Here is a 17948-nt window from a genome sequence, read left to right on the forward strand (position 1 = left end):
TATATATATATATATACATAACACATAATGCTTAATCGGTATCGTCTTACCTGTATAAATATTTAATTATTTTCAGAAGAAGAGTTTCGTTTTCAGAGGAGCCAGTGCTAAGACAAAGGAGCTTTTCGTATTTTCGTGATGATTATGTCAATGATTTTTCATTATGTGTAACAACGGAATTAGTTGTAAATTCTCAAGACGATCCTCCAATGGATGAGAGGAAAAATTATTTTACTCGAAGTAAGTACGTTTAATATTTCATAGAAAAAAATTAATGCTAAATGCGATTGACAGAGATATGTCTAATAATAAAAAAGAAAAGTAATGGGACTTGCATTGTTAAAATTTAAGCTGACGTTTATGTTTGCAAATGAATTGGGTTTTATTAAAATATTTTACTTATTTAAATTTCTCTCCTGTTTCAAAAAAATTGTATAGTTTCCTTCAAATTAAGTATGGTATACTTACTATTTTACCAAGAAAAAAAGAGAGTTATCTTCAAAAATATGTTATTCATTAAATAAGAAATATTATTTTGAATTATAACCAAGTTACAAACTAGTGGTATATATAAACTTTACCCCAACTTATGTGATATTTTTTTTTAATAATACCCGCATTTCATTACCAATCATCAATACTCATGATTGTTTTGAAGTTATCTTTGATTTCTGGATGCAGAACAAATTTTAAAAAATAAATGAACTAAGGAGCTTTCACATTATTTTAAAATCTAAAAATATCTACTTTGGAGAACTATTCACAAGTTTGCAAATGTGGCAAATTTATTTCTTCCCCTAAGATTTATTTAACAATTTAAATCATATTTTACTAACCTTTCTTTACCTTAATCCTTTTTTGTTTCTTTTTTGACGTTATCGAATTATTAAATCGCCTTTATGGACACGGATTTGATTTTTCTTACAGACTTGACATTTGACATAACATGATTTTTTTTACTTATATGCAATTTAAATTTTTTAAATGAAAGTAATTATGTTTATAAATAAACCCAGAGTTGGAATGTTAAAATTTTCATTCTAAAATTACAGTAAATTATCCGACAGCAGTCTGTCTACTCAATTAACAGTAAAGAATTTTTTTTTACCTTTACGGTTTTAAAATGGTTTTCTACTTGTATATTATGTTATAAGTATTTATGTTATTAAATGAACCCAGTATTGCACTAGGAAATTTTTCATTCTAAAATTATGGTAAAATAACTAGAAGCAGTCTGTCCATCCAATTAAAAGTCAAGACCATTTTTCACCTTTACTGTTTTGAAACCATTTACAACTAGTATATTATATTACAACTAGTATTATTATACAACTTGGGAAAAACCATGAATGCAATACTACACGTTTTTTAACCATTTACAGTTTGCTTGAAAATACTAGACTTTTTGTCTTAAGCAACTTTCCAGTGCTGATATCTATGCGTGAATGACAGTAATTTATTCTAATAGTCCGTGGTCACGAATTAGAGGGTGCAGGAAACTGCAAACTCGCCATGTGTAGAAGGGAACGGAGGAAATATGGTGATGTCAAAAATGCGACTCGAATCTCCCTTTTAGTCGGTCATGAAACTGACAGATAAGTCCTCTCACCTATAATATGTACCCAATTGTGAAGATCTAAGTGGGTTCAATAGGCCGACCTAGTTGGTGCGACACAATTTTGCTTGTTTTACCGTATTAAGTTAACGAAGTTAATAAACGATTTTTCTCACAGTTAATAGTTAGAAAACATTCTTATGTATTGTTATTTGACTGTTATGTTGGAGTACATTAAAATAACAATCAAATAAATTGTTATTTTAGTGTACTCTATGAACCATTTTTCTAAGAAAAATTCTAACAGTGTAGATTATAATACTTTTAAACTCAGGTATCTTAGATTCAATTTTTTAGACTATAATAATTTTTTTCTAGCCTTTGTAGGGTCTGAACGGCTTTTTCTTAATTCCCATGAAGCTGATATGTTCGATCCTAATGTTCCCCCAGGAATATATTTCTCTGTTCACACACCGTACGATGCAGTAAATCCTTTTCAGAACGGACATTTCCTTAGTCCTGGTATGCAGTATAAAATAACAATTAAAATGGTATGTATTCTATTTTTCACGTGTTGTATTTCTGTACTACCAGAATGAATTGTCTACCTAATTGCGTTTGATTGAACTAAAAAAAAAATTAAAACTTATAAAACAAACAAAAAACTTCTAAAATTGTGAACTCGAAAATTTTTCAATTCACGCAGGAAATAAAACTTTCCGTCGAAACTATCAAACTCTTTCACGTAGCCCACAATCAACATCCAATTCCGAAGTGCAGGTTGATTTTTATTGTTGGAAAATGGCACTATTTATTAAGTACTTGTTGCTACGAGATCAAAAGCTTATAATAAAACGTGGAAATAAAATGGATAAACGAAAATAAATTGGAATTTTATCTGTAAAATAGAACCGTTCGTATAAATAAGAGTCATTGAAAATACGAATTTTAAAAAACTGTAATATAATTGAACTGATATAATATGCATAATATAACTGATAAATAAGATGTTGTTATATTTTTGACTAAGTGTTTATTGTCTCTCACTCTTAATAAACAATTCTATTCTACAAAAATGGACAAAAATGCATAAAATTAACTTATTACACAACAATAACTTTTGAAATCTGGCAAAATGTAAGACTTTGTAAAAAAAAAAAATAGAAGCAATCGAAAGTTAAAGGAAATGTGTTTTTCGCAAATAGAAAATTTACGAACAAGAAATAAACTAGAAGTTTTAACAATTTTTTTGGTATTTTAAAATTTTCAAAAGCTTTGTGAAATTGACTCTTAATATTTTTCATGAGCGTAGAAAACCTAATGAAAGAAGTTAAAACTAAAGATATATATATATATACATAACACATAATGCTTAATCGGTATCGTCTTACCTGTATAAATATTTAATTATTTTCAGAAGAAGAGTTTCGTTTTCAGAGGAGCCAGTGCTAAGACAAAGGAGCTTTTCGTATTTTCGTGATGATTATGTCAATGATTTTTCATTATGTGTAACAACGGAATTAGTTGTAAATTCTCAAGACGATCCTCCAATGGATGAGAGGAAAAATTATTTTACTCGAAGTAAGTACGTTTAATATTTCATAGAAAAAAATTAATGCTAAATGCGATTGACAGAGATATGTCTAATAATAAAAAAGAAAAGTAATGGGACTTGCATTGTTAAAATTTAAGCTGACGTTTATGTTTGCAAATGAATTGGGTTTTATTAAAATATTTTACTTATTTAAATTTCTCTCCTGTTTCAAAAAAATTGTATAGTTTCCTTCAAATTAAGTATGGTATACTTACTATTTTACCAAGAAAAAAAGAGAGTTATCTTCAAAAATATGTTATTCATTAAATAAGAAATATTATTTTGAATTATAACCAAGTTACAAACTAGTGGTATATATAAACTTTACCCCAACTTATGTGATATTTTTTTTTAATAATACCCGCATTTCATTACCAATCATCAATACTCATGATTGTTTTGAAGTTATCTTTGATTTCTGGATGCAGAACAAATTTTAAAAAATAAATGAACTAAGGAGCTTTCACATTATTTTAAAATCTAAAAATATCTACTTTGGAGAACTATTCACAAGTTTGCAAATGTGGCAAATTTATTTCTTCCCCTAAGATTTATTTAACAATTTAAATCATATTTTACTAACCTTTCTTTACCTTAATCCTTTTTTGTTTCTTTTTTGACGTTATCGAATTATTAAATCGCCTTTATGGACACGGATTTGATTTTTCTTACAGACTTGACATTTGACATAACATGATTTTTTTTACTTATATGCAATTTAAATTTTTTAAATGAAAGTAATTATGTTTATAAATAAACCCAGAGTTGGAATGTTAAAATTTTCATTCTAAAATTACAGTAAATTATCCGACAGCAGTCTGTCTACTCAATTAACAGTAAAGAATTTTTTTTTACCTTTACGGTTTTAAAATGGTTTTCTACTTGTATATTATGTTATAAGTATTTATGTTATTAAATGAACCCAGTATTGCACTAGGAAATTTTTCATTCTAAAATTATGGTAAAATAACTAGAAGCAGTCTGTCCATCCAATTAAAAGTCAAGACCATTTTTCACCTTTACTGTTTTGAAACCATTTACAACTAGTATATTATATTACAACTAGTATTATTATACAACTTGGGAAAAACCATGAATGCAATACTACACGTTTTTTAACCATTTACAGTTTGCTTGAAAATACTAGACTTTTTGTCTTAAGCAACTTTCCAGTGCTGATATCTATGCGTGAATGACAGTAATTTATTCTAATAGTCCGTGGTCACGAATTAGAGGGTGCAGGAAACTGCAAACTCGCCATGTGTAGAAGGGAACGGAGGAAATATGGTGATGTCAAAAATGCGACTCGAATCTCCCTTTTAGTCGGTCATGAAACTGACAGATAAGTCCTCTCACCTATAATATGTACCCAATTGTGAAGATCTAAGTGGGTTCAATAGGCCGACCTAGTTGGTGCGACACAATTTTGCTTGTTTTACCGTATTAAGTTAACGAAGTTAATAAACGATTTTTCTCACAGTTAATAGTTAGAAAACATTCTTATGTATTGTTATTTGACTGTTATGTTGGAGTACATTAAAATAACAATCAAATAAATTGTTATTTTAGTGTACTCTATGAACCATTTTTCTAAGAAAAATTCTAACAGTGTAGATTATAATACTTTTAAACTCAGGTATCTTAGATTCAATTTTTTAGACTATAATAATTTTTTTCTAGCCTTTGTAGGGTCTGAACGGCTTTTTCTTAATTCCCATGAAGCTGATATGTTCGATCCTAATGTTCCCCCAGGAATATATTTCTCTGTTCACACACCGTACGATGCAGTAAATCCTTTTCAGAACGGACATTTCCTTAGTCCTGGTATGCAGTATAAAATAACAATTAAAATGGTATGTATTCTATTTTTCACGTGTTGTATTTCTGTACTACCAGAATGAATTGTCTACCTAATTGCGTTTGATTGAACTAAAAAAAAAATTAAAACTTATAAAACAAACAAAAAACTTCTAAAATTGTGAACTCGAAAATTTTTCAATTCACGCAGGAAATAAAACTTTCCGTCGAAACTATCAAACTCTTTCACGTAGCCCACAATCAACATCCAATTCCGAAGTGCAGGTTGATTTTTATTGTTGGAAAATGGCACTATTTATTAAGTACTTGTTGCTACGAGATCAAAAGCTTATAATAAAACGTGGAAATAAAATGGATAAACGAAAATAAATTGGAATTTTATCTGTAAAATAGAACCGTTCGTATAAATAAGAGTCATTGAAAATACGAATTTTAAAAAACTGTAATATAATTGAACTGATATAATATGCATAATATAACTGATAAATAAGATGTTGTTATATTTTTGACTAAGTGTTTATTGTCTCTCACTCTTAATAAACAATTCTATTCTACAAAAATGGACAAAAATGCATAAAATTAACTTATTACACAACAATAACTTTTGAAATCTGGCAAAATGTAAGACTTTGTAAAAAAAAAAAATAGAAGCAATCGAAAGTTAAAGGAAATGTGTTTTTCGCAAATAGAAAATTTACGAACAAGAAATAAACTAGAAGTTTTAACAATTTTTTTGGTATTTTAAAATTTTCAAAAGCTTTGTGAAATTGACTCTTAATATTTTTCATGAGCGTAGAAAACCTAATGAAAGAAGTTAAAACTAAAGGCACTACTTTTTATCTCACCGACAGTTAATCTACCATGGCGGCTGATTTGCCTCGAGTTTAAATGGTTAGAAATTCGTAATAATTTATACAATTCATATATTTATTTTATGATAATTCATATATAAAATAAATTAGCATATTTCCCCTTTTTAGATAAAAAATTACGCATGAGAAACAATGGCAAGTCGGTTACATATTTTAATCCAAGACCAAAATTTCGAAGCGACTGGAATATGTTAACAAATTCTTAAATTTTTTATTAAAAAAATTTTCTCTTTGCATAAAAATTCTTTTTTGTACCATAGCTCACTTTACTAACGTTTTCCCGCACTTTAATATTGTAAAACTAAATTTCATTTTAAATTGTCGATTTGTAACAGAAGGAAGAAAAACTACTACGTGCACCTTATAAAACGGATTGTATGGATTATGTTGAGCTATGGAAGGAGAATAGAAGAACTGGTCCTCGTTCACAAGAGGTAATTATTGGCACTTTGCTATATACTAAATTTACACATTTGCATCGAATTTATTATAACAAGATGAACAGAGCTAATTCTGATTTGACAAAAAGAAGAAAAGAAACAACATTAGAGGTCTAAATAAATGTATCGAATTATTTTCTATCATGTTAGTCTTTGAAGCGTGAGAAAAATTTTACATGCCTTTGATAATTTACAATTTTCAAATTTTGGCAATACTAGTTTATAAAAGCGAAAACTGGGATTTTTCATAAAAAAGGGAAAAGGATTTTTTAGGGAAATGCTCAAGAAGCTTAAAAATCGATATAGGATTAAGACAGGGAGATATACTGTCTACAAAACTTTTGTTTCGAGCACATTATTAGAAAGATTTATTCCAGCCGAGTTGGAACAATCATAAACCACCGATTATTAATAATTTTTGCACTCGAAGATGATGTGGACTAATTGTCTAGAACAGAAAAATATTTAACAAAAACATATATAGATTTAGAAAAGGAGGCAAAAACTATGGGACTTTTGGTTAACAGGAAAAAGACTACGTTGTTATGGACAGAGAAAACGGACCAACCACGAATGTAGTAAATACTGAACTTGGTTTTGAAAGGGTGATAGAATTCAAATATCTTGGCTCAATTATCACTGAAAAACCCAAAGGTAAAGGCTAGACTCAAAGATAAGGGCTAGACTGGCAGCCGGAAACATATGCTAATTTTTAATGCTTAAGTTGCTCTGCTTTCACGAAAATTGAAACTACAATTATATAAATAATATATATATATATTTTTTGCTACATAGGGTGCAGTATTGGCTAGAAACATAATTTTAAGAAAAATTAAAACACTTGAAAAAGTGTATAAATTATTTTTTCAGTTATTTTATTTTAATTTTTTTTTCTAAATGCATTTAAGATTAATTTAAAATTATATCTATTAAGAAAATATATGTAATTTTATGAATATATTTTTTTTAAATAATATTTAAGCTATGATATTAGGAGGTGACATATGACTGTAGAAAATTTTCTATTCTAGTAATAGTGACAAATTAAATGTGGGGTCGTAGAACTTTTGATTCAAACAACATTCTCACGCAAAAATATATCATTTAAACTTACTACAATTACTAAATTGTAAGTAGTATTAGAACTGCGGGAAAAACCTGGATCAAAAACAGCAGCGAAAAACATCTAACATAAAACAAGTTTCTCAATATTAAAAAATAGACAAAAGCTTCATGTTTCTTTAAAAATTTTCATACATGATTTCTTGAATCATATTTAAACATTGAGTTTTTATTTTATTTTTCAAATAGGTTTATAATTTTATTAAAGAAAAGTAAAAAGGAAAGCAAAGAAAATTAAGTGAGGAAAAATAGAAATAAAAAAAGGCAAAAAAAACTCAATGGAAATATGAAAAAATAGAGATAGCCAGGTGAGTCAGTTAGTAATTTAAAATCGGAGAAATAGAAAGAAGTGAGCAAGCGAAAAAGATAAAAAAATTTTGAATCCCATTCATAATTAATTTTAAGGAATAAAATGACCACCTGGTCTTGAAAGAAATGCTTACATGATTATAAACGCTATAATTAAAAAAATTAAGACCCAGAGAAAATTAAAAAAGAAAATATATTTTTGATGGTATTTTAAATAATAACAGGAATACTTGTTTAGTATTCTTTTTAGTTGGGGTCATTTGATTTAATTTACATCTCTAAAATATTAAAATAATTATTATAAAATTTTTGAACTAATAAAAAAAAGTAATTTTAATTCGATTAAACATCTTCTACTTCTTTTGCGTAATATTTTTCTTTTTATTTCAGATGTGCATTCAAAAATGTGTAGTGGATTTCATTTCACAGTGCTTCAATTGCACATTCGTCGCTTTCACTTATCCTTCAGAAGCTAAAAGTGTATGTTCCGAAGGTAAAAAACAATTTATAAAAACTAGAATAATACACTAAACCTCAATAATAAAAATAAACCATTTAAAATCTTAAATTAAACAAAATATAACCAGAGCTGTACACCACAGTTCAGGGAGAGTTAGGAAAAACCGTTATAGTTTGAAATAATACACCAAGACATACATTCCATTCTTTTAAAAGTTTTTAAAATATAGCGAAATAAGCAAAGAGTGAAATGAATCTCCTAACTAAGCTATGGGATATTTTCCAAATTGCAACCCTTTGCACCAATGAAATTGAAAATTAGTATGTCATTGCGGCGGCGGCTATATGAAGCATCATGGACTGTGGTGTACTGCTATAGTGCTACTTCGAACCCGAAGATTTTAGGTTCGAATCCAACCGTCAACCAACGAACATCTCTCACAAATTTCTACTTCCACAGGTATTTTGCTCAAAAATGAGTATATGGGGTTTCAATTTTGAATACATGGGGTTTTCAAATTCGATTAATATTTGTTTCAGAGCTATTTTGGCACATTTTTGCTTAATTTTAGAAACCTCTTTTTTACAGTAAGTTCAATTTACATAAATTTACTAAAATGTTGCTTACCGTTATCCTTCACCAAGCTCTTTCACTGTAAAACATTTTTTTATGACAAATCGTGTTTAATTTTTAAAATTTCCATGGTAAAAGCATATATTTTTTTTCCAGGCGTTCTTCCTAAGTTGGGTATCGTGTGCAATGATGAAAACGATAAAGTGCCGAAGTGCGTAAATGCGTGCAAAGAAGAGTGTTTGTAAGTATGGGTATTTAATCTCACCATGATCTCCATGTGTCCTCTCCATGGTATCCTATTTTTCTTCATAATAATGACACAAAATTGCTTTCATTTTTACGATCCCAGCAATATTCGTTGCTAGATTTCTATCAATGACTAGCAAAAATTTCCTTCACTGACAGTAAAAATGAAATTATACCCGTAAAGTAATCACGACCATAAAGATCAGCCCGTAAATTTTTACTTGTGAAATATACACCGAAGATCCATTACATTATGACCACCCTCGATCTATAACAATGGGCTCGCCCAGGTTTTCATGGTTTCTCGCCCAGGAACAATTTTTTCATGGGGCACATTAGGACCCATAATCCTCATAGAACAGTCCCTGAAGTCTGTAAGCTACTTGAACATAATTGCAGACCAGGTTCACCCATTCATGGCAACAGTTTTTCTTTCGAGGGATGGTGTTTACCAACAAGATAATGCTCCTTGTCATAAGGGTTGATTCGTCATGGATTGGTTCGAGGAACATTCCAGTGACTTTCAAGTCATGTCTTGGCCCCCAAATTCACCTGACCTTAATCCAATAAAGCATTTGTGGTCTTACTTGGAAAACCAAATTCGTGCTGCTACGCTACCTCCTCGCAATGTGAGGGAATTTCAGGATCAGTTGGTGAGCTCTTGGTACCAGATACCTCAGACTACCTATCAGCACCTCGTGGAAGCAATAACTCGGCGGTTGCTAGCAGTTTTGAGGGCTAAAGGAGGTCCTACATGTTATTAGCAAGGTGGTCATAACGTAATGGCTCTTCGGTGTGCATTTACTACAATCCATTCCTTCTGAAGTCGACTGACTTTTAGCTTTGGCTACTTATTTTATCAAGTCAAAGTGAACTACAGATGACAAGAATTAGTGTAGTGTTGTTCTCTGCGGAGGAGTGTTTTCGTTGCTCGTGGTCATCAATGTAGTGAAAGAGCGAGAAATTTGCACGGTGCCCGCGATGATCAACTAGTACCTCAGCCGGACGGTAGCCGGATATTGTAACTACCCTGGAAAAAAGAGAGTACAACCGTCCAAGGGTATATTGGGAAGCTTCATGCGATGGTTGTTGCAATGGGAAGTTGTTTGAAACTCAGCTAATAATAAAAGTAATTCATTTCGATTGGACAAAATGGTAAAACAAGTTTTGATCATGAAATAGTTTTAATTCAGAACAAATTCGAACAAAAAATTATCAGTTTTAACAATTTATGTTTTGTTCTTTTACTTTTCAACATAAGTTTGCGTAAGAGATTTTTGTTACATCAAAGGTAAAAATGCTTTTTGAAAGTAAACCACAACTGAAAGCGTTATTCAGTCTGAAAGGCGAATAAAAATTTGAACTTCTAATCGTATTTCACTTATTTTACGTATTCCCACCGAACCATTTGAGTTAATTAAGAAATATGTAATCACCTATCATGCTTATTCATTAGGAATAATCTAATATATTTTATTTTATTTCATTTAGTAATCATCAAAGCATTTTTGATATCTTATCTAAACATTTCTGACAATTTGTGCATTCATACTTCATGCATGAATTGTTTATATCTTTGCAACATTATATATTACACTGTTAGTCTTTTCCTCGATTAGAAAATATCCATTGCATAATTTTTTTAGCATGTAAAAATATATGATTTTTCTTTTCAGTTTGAAATAAATGCTTGTAGATCAAAGCTTCAAATTGTCACATTAACTATTTAAAGGCCCAAAACATCTTTATCATCATTATTTTAAACCCTCTAAATGAGGTGAAAAAATTTTCTGAAATGCATACTTACCATTTATTTTTATTCAAAAGCAATAATTTTAAATTGTACTTTTTTTAAAAAAAACAGTGATGCTTTGTACTAATAAAACTTTTTCATAAGGCGATAACGTTCAATGAGTGATGTTTTAAAGGAACAAAAATATATTTTCAACTACAAGCAAAATCATTTTATACTTTTTTACTTAAATGCAGCTTATTTTAAAAATATATGTCAATTACTAGATTTTTTAATTAATTCAAAACACTTAAGCTCATTTCATTAGATTTATTTCATTTCAAAATATCAAATTAAAGAAATATTCACAATGTTTTCAATAAGCTTGAGAAAATGCAAATTGTTAAGAGATACTGCAAGTAGACTTCCAGTTTGCAGTTTAATTTGAGTATAAATTGCTAACTTAAGTATGCCTCCGTCATATGTAAAGCTAGAGGAAAAAAAGTTTTACGTCCATGAAAGCTGGTTGTTAGAAAAGTTAATTTGAAGGTTTGGGAATTTTCTGTAGCAAAAGCATTCGGTCGAAATTCTAAAAATAAAAATACTCACGAATGTCACAAGTATTTATTTACTTCCCCTATAAATTTCAAAACAAAGTTTATAATTTTTGACGTTAAAAAAATACATTTTTAAAATCAGTTTGGAAAAGAACCCTTTTTTATTCAAAATTCCTCTTCAATCATTACTTCCTCAGTAATTTTCTCATTGTCTTCGTTGCGAATTTTTTTCTTAGTCTACGCATGGACCGCAATCGTTTTTCAAAAGGTAGTGTGCAACAACTATCTAGGAAAACCAGTTTAACCCCTTCCTTCTCGCTATAGTGAAAATAAAGGGGGGGGGGAGGTTTCGCCCTCTATTTATCGCTCCCGTGATATTGGCGGGCTGTAGTGTTCAGTAGTAAGGCGCCAATAAGACTAAAATTAATTCATTTCTTTCACCCGGAAAATATTTAAACTCTCATTTTACGCACCAGATGGCAGTACCAGGATATTTTTAAGGTAATTGTAGATAGTTTATTTTAAGCTAGATGTCAGCACTTATCAAATACGTAATACAAATACAAAAGCAAAAAAATAGGCACTTTTATGACCGTTTTCTTGAAAATTAACCATCGTTAAGGGGTTAACACGTTGTTAATCTGAGGAAACTTTGTAGTCCTCAAAATGCACAAGATGGCGATCCAATCGCCATTCTTGTAAAAAATCTACGTAATCGTTTTCCCATTTAATCTCTATATATAAATCATATCATCAAACTTATCTCGTCTGTCCTTGTATATTCATGCTGACATTAAAAGTTTAAATTAGCTAATCACTTTAGCTATTTTTTTTATTTTTGATAAAATTTAAAAGTTAAGTTAAAAGTTGAAAACGAAATTTTAGTTAAGACGTCCTTATTTTGTTTTATTATTTTTTGAGTTTTGTTATTAATGTAATATATATTTTCAGAAAAATTATTTACACCATTGATGTTCGATCCCGGAAAATTCCATATGATGAGGTAACAAGTTTTGATTTATTTAATATATTAATTCTACCTACTTCCTCTACCTCTTCATTTGAAGATGTTCTTGATCATTCAGTGGATCTATACAATGTAAAAATCTTTATGAACTAACCCAAATCTTGTTTTTGATAAGTTCTTTGAGTTCTGATTTGACTTTGTTTGAGATTATTATACGGTCACTCGCAGTATTAGTTCAACCGTTCGATTAATATTCGCATTTTTTAAAGCTATCGCAATGAAAGATGAAAACTTGCCAGGAAATTAATTTTTGATTCGGTAGACAATACTGTTATTCTATCTGTATAGACGTTTAACTTCCCCTCATATCCCTGGAAACAATTTTACCTTGGCCCCAGTTGGGATCAAAATTGGCTCAATATGGGTCGTATAAGAACATGCAACGAGTGATCAATATCGGAATGTCTAGATTTATATACATATATCCCATTCCATACACTTTCAGTGGATTCCCTCACATGTTGGGGTTGATGCATGGGAATGAGAGGGCTAACTTCCTGGCCAAATCCGCTGCCGAATAAGACACTGATCATTGTAAGAAGCTTACCTTTAGTGAAATTTCTTCCCTGGCAAGAATGAAATTTAACAAGACCATAAGAACTCCTCCCAACCACTCTTGGCATTTTGCAAAAAAAAAAAAAAAACGGGGAGAATCTTTCAATCTTAGACCGAGAGCCCATCAAACTGCCTTTTCACGCTTCTTGAGTGGCCACACTAGATCCCTTACTTTCAACCGGGGCCAAACAACTTATCCTGAATGTCATTGATGCTCGACAGACATGGCATCCCTCGCTCATATTCTGACTTGTTTGGGGTTCGGTAAAGATGAGGTCCTGCGAGACTCCAGTCTTTTTATGGACTTTTTGGAGATGTTCGGATTCATGGGAGTCGTCTAGCGCTGCTAGACGATTCCGAGATTAGCAACAACAACAGCATATACATATATCGGCTGAATAAAATATCGGCTGAAGAGGAAAATTCTATATATGGTCAATATTAGAAAATAATGGCCCTTTGAACAATTATTGAGACAAAATTCATGAATATTTTCCCAATGAGAATCCAAGTTATTTCGTTGCTAGGGATATTTATTAGTTAGGGTAAAAATAAAACTAGATTTTTTTTTTTTTTACTTTACACTTTTTTGGAATTTAAAGAACCTCCACGGAATGGGTTTTCAATCTAACACTTTGCTTGAACCTGAAGCCAACTTTATGATTATGTTCTGTGAATTTGTCTCATTCTTTTTCTTATGTTAGCGATGGTGCATAAGGAATAGTGATGTTGGACATCTGGAAATAAATTCATTTTTTTACAGTGTCTACAAAAAGCGTTTGCCCTGAAAGATTGTTTAAGAATTATAGAAATAGAAAAATTTTGCATAGTTTTGCCGTTAAAGTTAGGGGAAAATGTTACACCTAGTGAAATATTTCTAATGTGTTAATTGATAAACGTAAACCTTTTAACAATGCACAATATTTTGTACCAAATCAGCTCTACCACTAAAAAATATTAATATTGGATCAAATTAAAGCGAATAATTTTGTGATCTCTTTTTTTATGTTTTTATATTTTCTAAACCATATCTATATCCTTAAGTGCAGATTGTTTATTTTTTTAACTATTTTTTTTTCGACATTTCGTATCGTGAATTTTTTTGCGAATTTTGGTCCTTCTTTACCATTACAAACTCGCAATCCTAATCATTATTGATTACACTTTAACCAATTGACGCAGTCATTTTAATAGTTCAGTCTTGTTAATTGAAATAAGAAGTTGTGATTATATATTTAAAAGCTGTATGCTTTGAAATTTATAGAATACCATTATTAAATGTAAGAAATTAATAAAAATATGCGTATCTTTTTATCGCCATTTATTTATTTTTAGCTTTTTCAACACACTGAAAACTTTTCAGATGGACTTTCGTGAGTATTGCATTGTTTTAATTAATAGGATCATTTTAAAATTGAAAATGATTTAAACCATTGATTTACTTTTTAGCCGTCAAATAATCGTAGACGTGGAAGTGGATGATCGTGAAATTTTGCGCTATGAATACAGTGCGAAATATCAGGTAAGAAAAGTAAAAAAAAAAATTAACAAAAAAAAAACGTTAGTCGATTGCCCAGTCCTGCATAATTCATACTTCTACTTTATTTTCATTAAAACAATTACTTTAACCTTTAAAGGTTTAAAAAAATAATTGCTAGTTAAAAATATTAAAAAATTCCCATTAGCTTGTAACTAAAAGTTATTTATTATCAAATATTTGTCTAGTTTAGAACGGGAGCGATTTGAAACCTTTTCAATAATCTGGAGATCTCATACTTCATTAAATTTAAAATTTGACTTTATTCATTTCTCAATTTTTTTTCATCGATAAAATTCGATCGATAAAATTTTTTTAACGAATAAAGAAAAAGTAATTAATTACGTACTCAAGCGAACTTAAGGCAGAGAGTGCGTCTCTTGTTTTTTAGCGGGGCCATCTATAGCCATGAACACGACTTCAGTCAAACACACACGTCACAGCCCGTTATAAGGAGTGAACTCATTCAGACATCCACAGATCGTTATTTTGACCTGGACCAAAGAAAAATCAATCTCCAATTCAGTACCCTCATAGGTATAGATTTGTAGGGGGTTTCCTTAGGGGACTCTGTTGCCAGACAGATTTAACATACGCCAATCAACATTTACCACAAGGGGAGTCTTAGGGTGGCTGGGATCAAACTCACGACCTCTTAGACATGGTCCAATTCCCAACTTACCCGAATCATATTTTTTTCTTAACTAATGTAGTTTATCTTCATTACCCTGGAGAATCGAGTAATTGAACAAATGGATAATAATGATTTTCTACAAGGATTCCTTAACAATTTTCTTCAAGCACTTTTTTCCATGAACAACTAGTTCTTCATCAGATAATGTTAATCATCATCTTCAGGATAAATAGTTTACTTATACTGCCTTCCTCTAAATACTTCAACAAACATAATTACCATGATTTTTAATTCCTTAACTCAAGAACTGTCCTTTTTCTGCATCAGCATTTTTCAACATTGCAATTCTCACCTTTTCAACATTACACAAATAATGATACAAATGTGTTTTCCTTTTTCTCTGAATTTTGCAGAACATTCTCTCCAGCCCGAACTGCCAAAATTTTCATTCTAAAATTACTGTAAAATAACCATAAACAGGCTGTCTATCCATTTAACAGTAACCTTTACGGTAAAGAATGTTTTTTTTTTAAATCTTTACAGTTTTTAAACCATTCACAGCTAGTATGGTAAAAAAAAACTATGAATACAAAACTATATAGTTTTTAACCATTTAAAAACAAGCATGGTTTTAAAACCATAATAAAGAAAGAAATTTAACGGAACATTGCAGCTAGGTTTTTCGTCAGGTAATGAGCATTGGAGTTATGTTATGGTCGTGTTGTGCTTTATCGAATAGTCGTATACGTAATTTATCGAGTCTATCATTAGAGATGAGAAATACTGGACTTTTTTGTGTTAGACAGATTTATGGTGCTGCCATCTATGCGTGACTGAGAGTAACGTATTCTAATTGTCCAAAGACACAAATTGGGTAGTACAGAACTCTTGAAATCCTTCGCGTGTTGAAGGGAATGGAAATAATATTAGCCATTTCGGCTATAGTATGTACCCAGCTACAAGGAACTAACTGGCTTCATCAGGTGGTCCCAGCTGGTACGATTTAATTCCGGTTGCTTAACCGTAAAGTGAGAGAAGTTAATAAACCGCTTTTTTTACTGTTAACAGTTTGAATAGCATCTTATTTATGGGTATTTGACTGTTTTGGTTGAATATGGTAAAATACCGATTAAATAAATTGTTATTTAACCAGAAATTTCTAACAGCGCACGAACCAATTTTTCTAGCAATTAGAAAAAATTTGAGTGTGCTAATATGTAAAATATTTTATCCATCTAGGATGTCGAGGCATTCAGCTATATTGGAGGTTTTATCGGCATCTGGCTTGGCATTTCGTTGGTGCAAATGACAGACTTTATTGAATCCATCTTTCTGATTGGGAGATATTTCTTCAAAAAAGCTTCTTGTGATTGTAAATTGTTCTCTGAAAAAGTGTAAATTAATTTTAAAATAATTATTAAAAGAAATATACGTAAATTTGTTTTTGCTTCACTTACTTTCATATTAATATATCTCATATTTGTGGCCGTAAAATACAGGAAAATAAAAAAATTACATTATTTTTAGGAAATTGAAATTCACAAGTTTAGTAAAAAATAAAATATATGTTTTTTGTATTAACTTTTCAACAATAAACAAAACAACAATAAGAAAATTAGTGAGTTTACATTTTCAACTACTTAGTTTAATTAAATTTTTCTGGAAGGGTATTTAATTTATCTTCAATAGAAACTTGATTTATTGTTTTAAAATAGATAAGTTTATAATTGTAACTTTTCTGTCAAAACTGACTTAAATTATTCATATTAAATAAATATCACTTACACTGTAAAAAAATGAGAATCAAATTGGGATAAGAATTATTGTCACTATGTGGATGTAACATGTATAAAATCCATTATTTCGTGAAGTCCATCTCACCAATAAATTTTATACCGTAATTTTTAGAGTAATATTAATATAATATCAGGGTTTCAGTAATTTTACAGTAAATATTAATGTAAAAATTGAAGTACTACAAATTTTTGATTCCGTGTTTTGTTTGAGCGGCAAAAGCAAATAATATACACTGTTTACCCAAGAGTTTACATCGAAAACATGTAATTTAAAAATAACATTATAATTGTTAAACTAATAAAAATAATATCTTTCTTAATTTCAAGATCGATATAAATAATCACTTAAATGATTCATAAAATAAAAAAAGGTATTTAAATTTTCTACAAATTAGTCAGAATCTAAAAGTGCAGTAGTTTAGATAAAAAAAAATTGCATTTGATCAGTTATTTAATTTACTGTCGAAGTATTTGTAAAATATCCTTCAAACGAGAGAGTTAATCCAATCTTTTAAAACTCACTTTTCTTAGGAGACCTTATAGGAATTTTCATTCTAAAATCACCGTAAAATACCAGGCTACAGTTTATCCATCCTATTAATCGTAAAGTTTACGGCGAGGAACATTTTTTTTTTTTTATCTTAGCTGTTTTGAAACCATTTACAATAGTAAGCTTAAAAAAAAAAACAACGATGACAACAAAAACAACGAAAACTATACGGATTTTGAACCATTTCCAATTTGCATTGCTTCAAAAGCATAAAATAGAAATTTATCTGGACGCTGAAGCTAGGATTTCCGTTAAGTAATGAGAACTGGTGGGTTGTGGTTGAGTTGTGTTTTACCTAATGAATCGTTAAACGTGATTTAATTAGTGTATTCTTTCTTTCACCCATCGTGAGAGATGGGAAATACCAGACTCTTTTTATTAATCAGCTTTATTGTGCTGCCATCTACGCGCGAATGTGGGCATCGCATTCTTCAGGCTCACAAGTTAGAGAGTGCATGCAACTGGAAACTCTTCATGTATTGAAGGGAATAAAGGAAAAATTGTGGTGTCAACGGTGGTAATCGAACACCCATTCTATCTTTCATAAAATTGACACATTATTCATCTCACT

General features: G+C 30.0%; 1 protein-coding gene across 1 annotated transcript in view; it reads left to right on the forward strand.

Moving 5' to 3' along the window:
- LOC107452668 (degenerin unc-8) overlaps positions 1-16468 on the forward strand; it is a 22099-nt gene extending 5631 nt beyond the window's left edge. The window contains exons 5-13 of the mRNA XM_016069216.3: positions 77-240; positions 1934-2106; positions 6175-6273; positions 8101-8203; positions 8900-8984; positions 12230-12281; positions 14196-14233; positions 14310-14382; positions 16271-16468. Coding sequence (XP_015924702.1) covers positions 77-240; positions 1934-2106; positions 6175-6273; positions 8101-8203; positions 8900-8984; positions 12230-12281; positions 14196-14233; positions 14310-14382; positions 16271-16429 — 946 coding nt within the window. The 3' untranslated portion in view covers positions 16430-16468. The remainder of the gene's footprint in view (positions 1-76; positions 241-1933; positions 2107-6174; positions 6274-8100; positions 8204-8899; positions 8985-12229; positions 12282-14195; positions 14234-14309; positions 14383-16270) is intronic.
- Positions 16469-17948: the final 1480 nt, after the last annotated feature.

Source organism: Parasteatoda tepidariorum, chromosome 7 (genome assembly GCF_043381705.1).
Source record: "Parasteatoda tepidariorum isolate YZ-2023 chromosome 7, CAS_Ptep_4.0, whole genome shotgun sequence".
Lineage (NCBI taxonomy): Eukaryota > Metazoa > Arthropoda > Arachnida > Araneae > Theridiidae > Parasteatoda > Parasteatoda tepidariorum.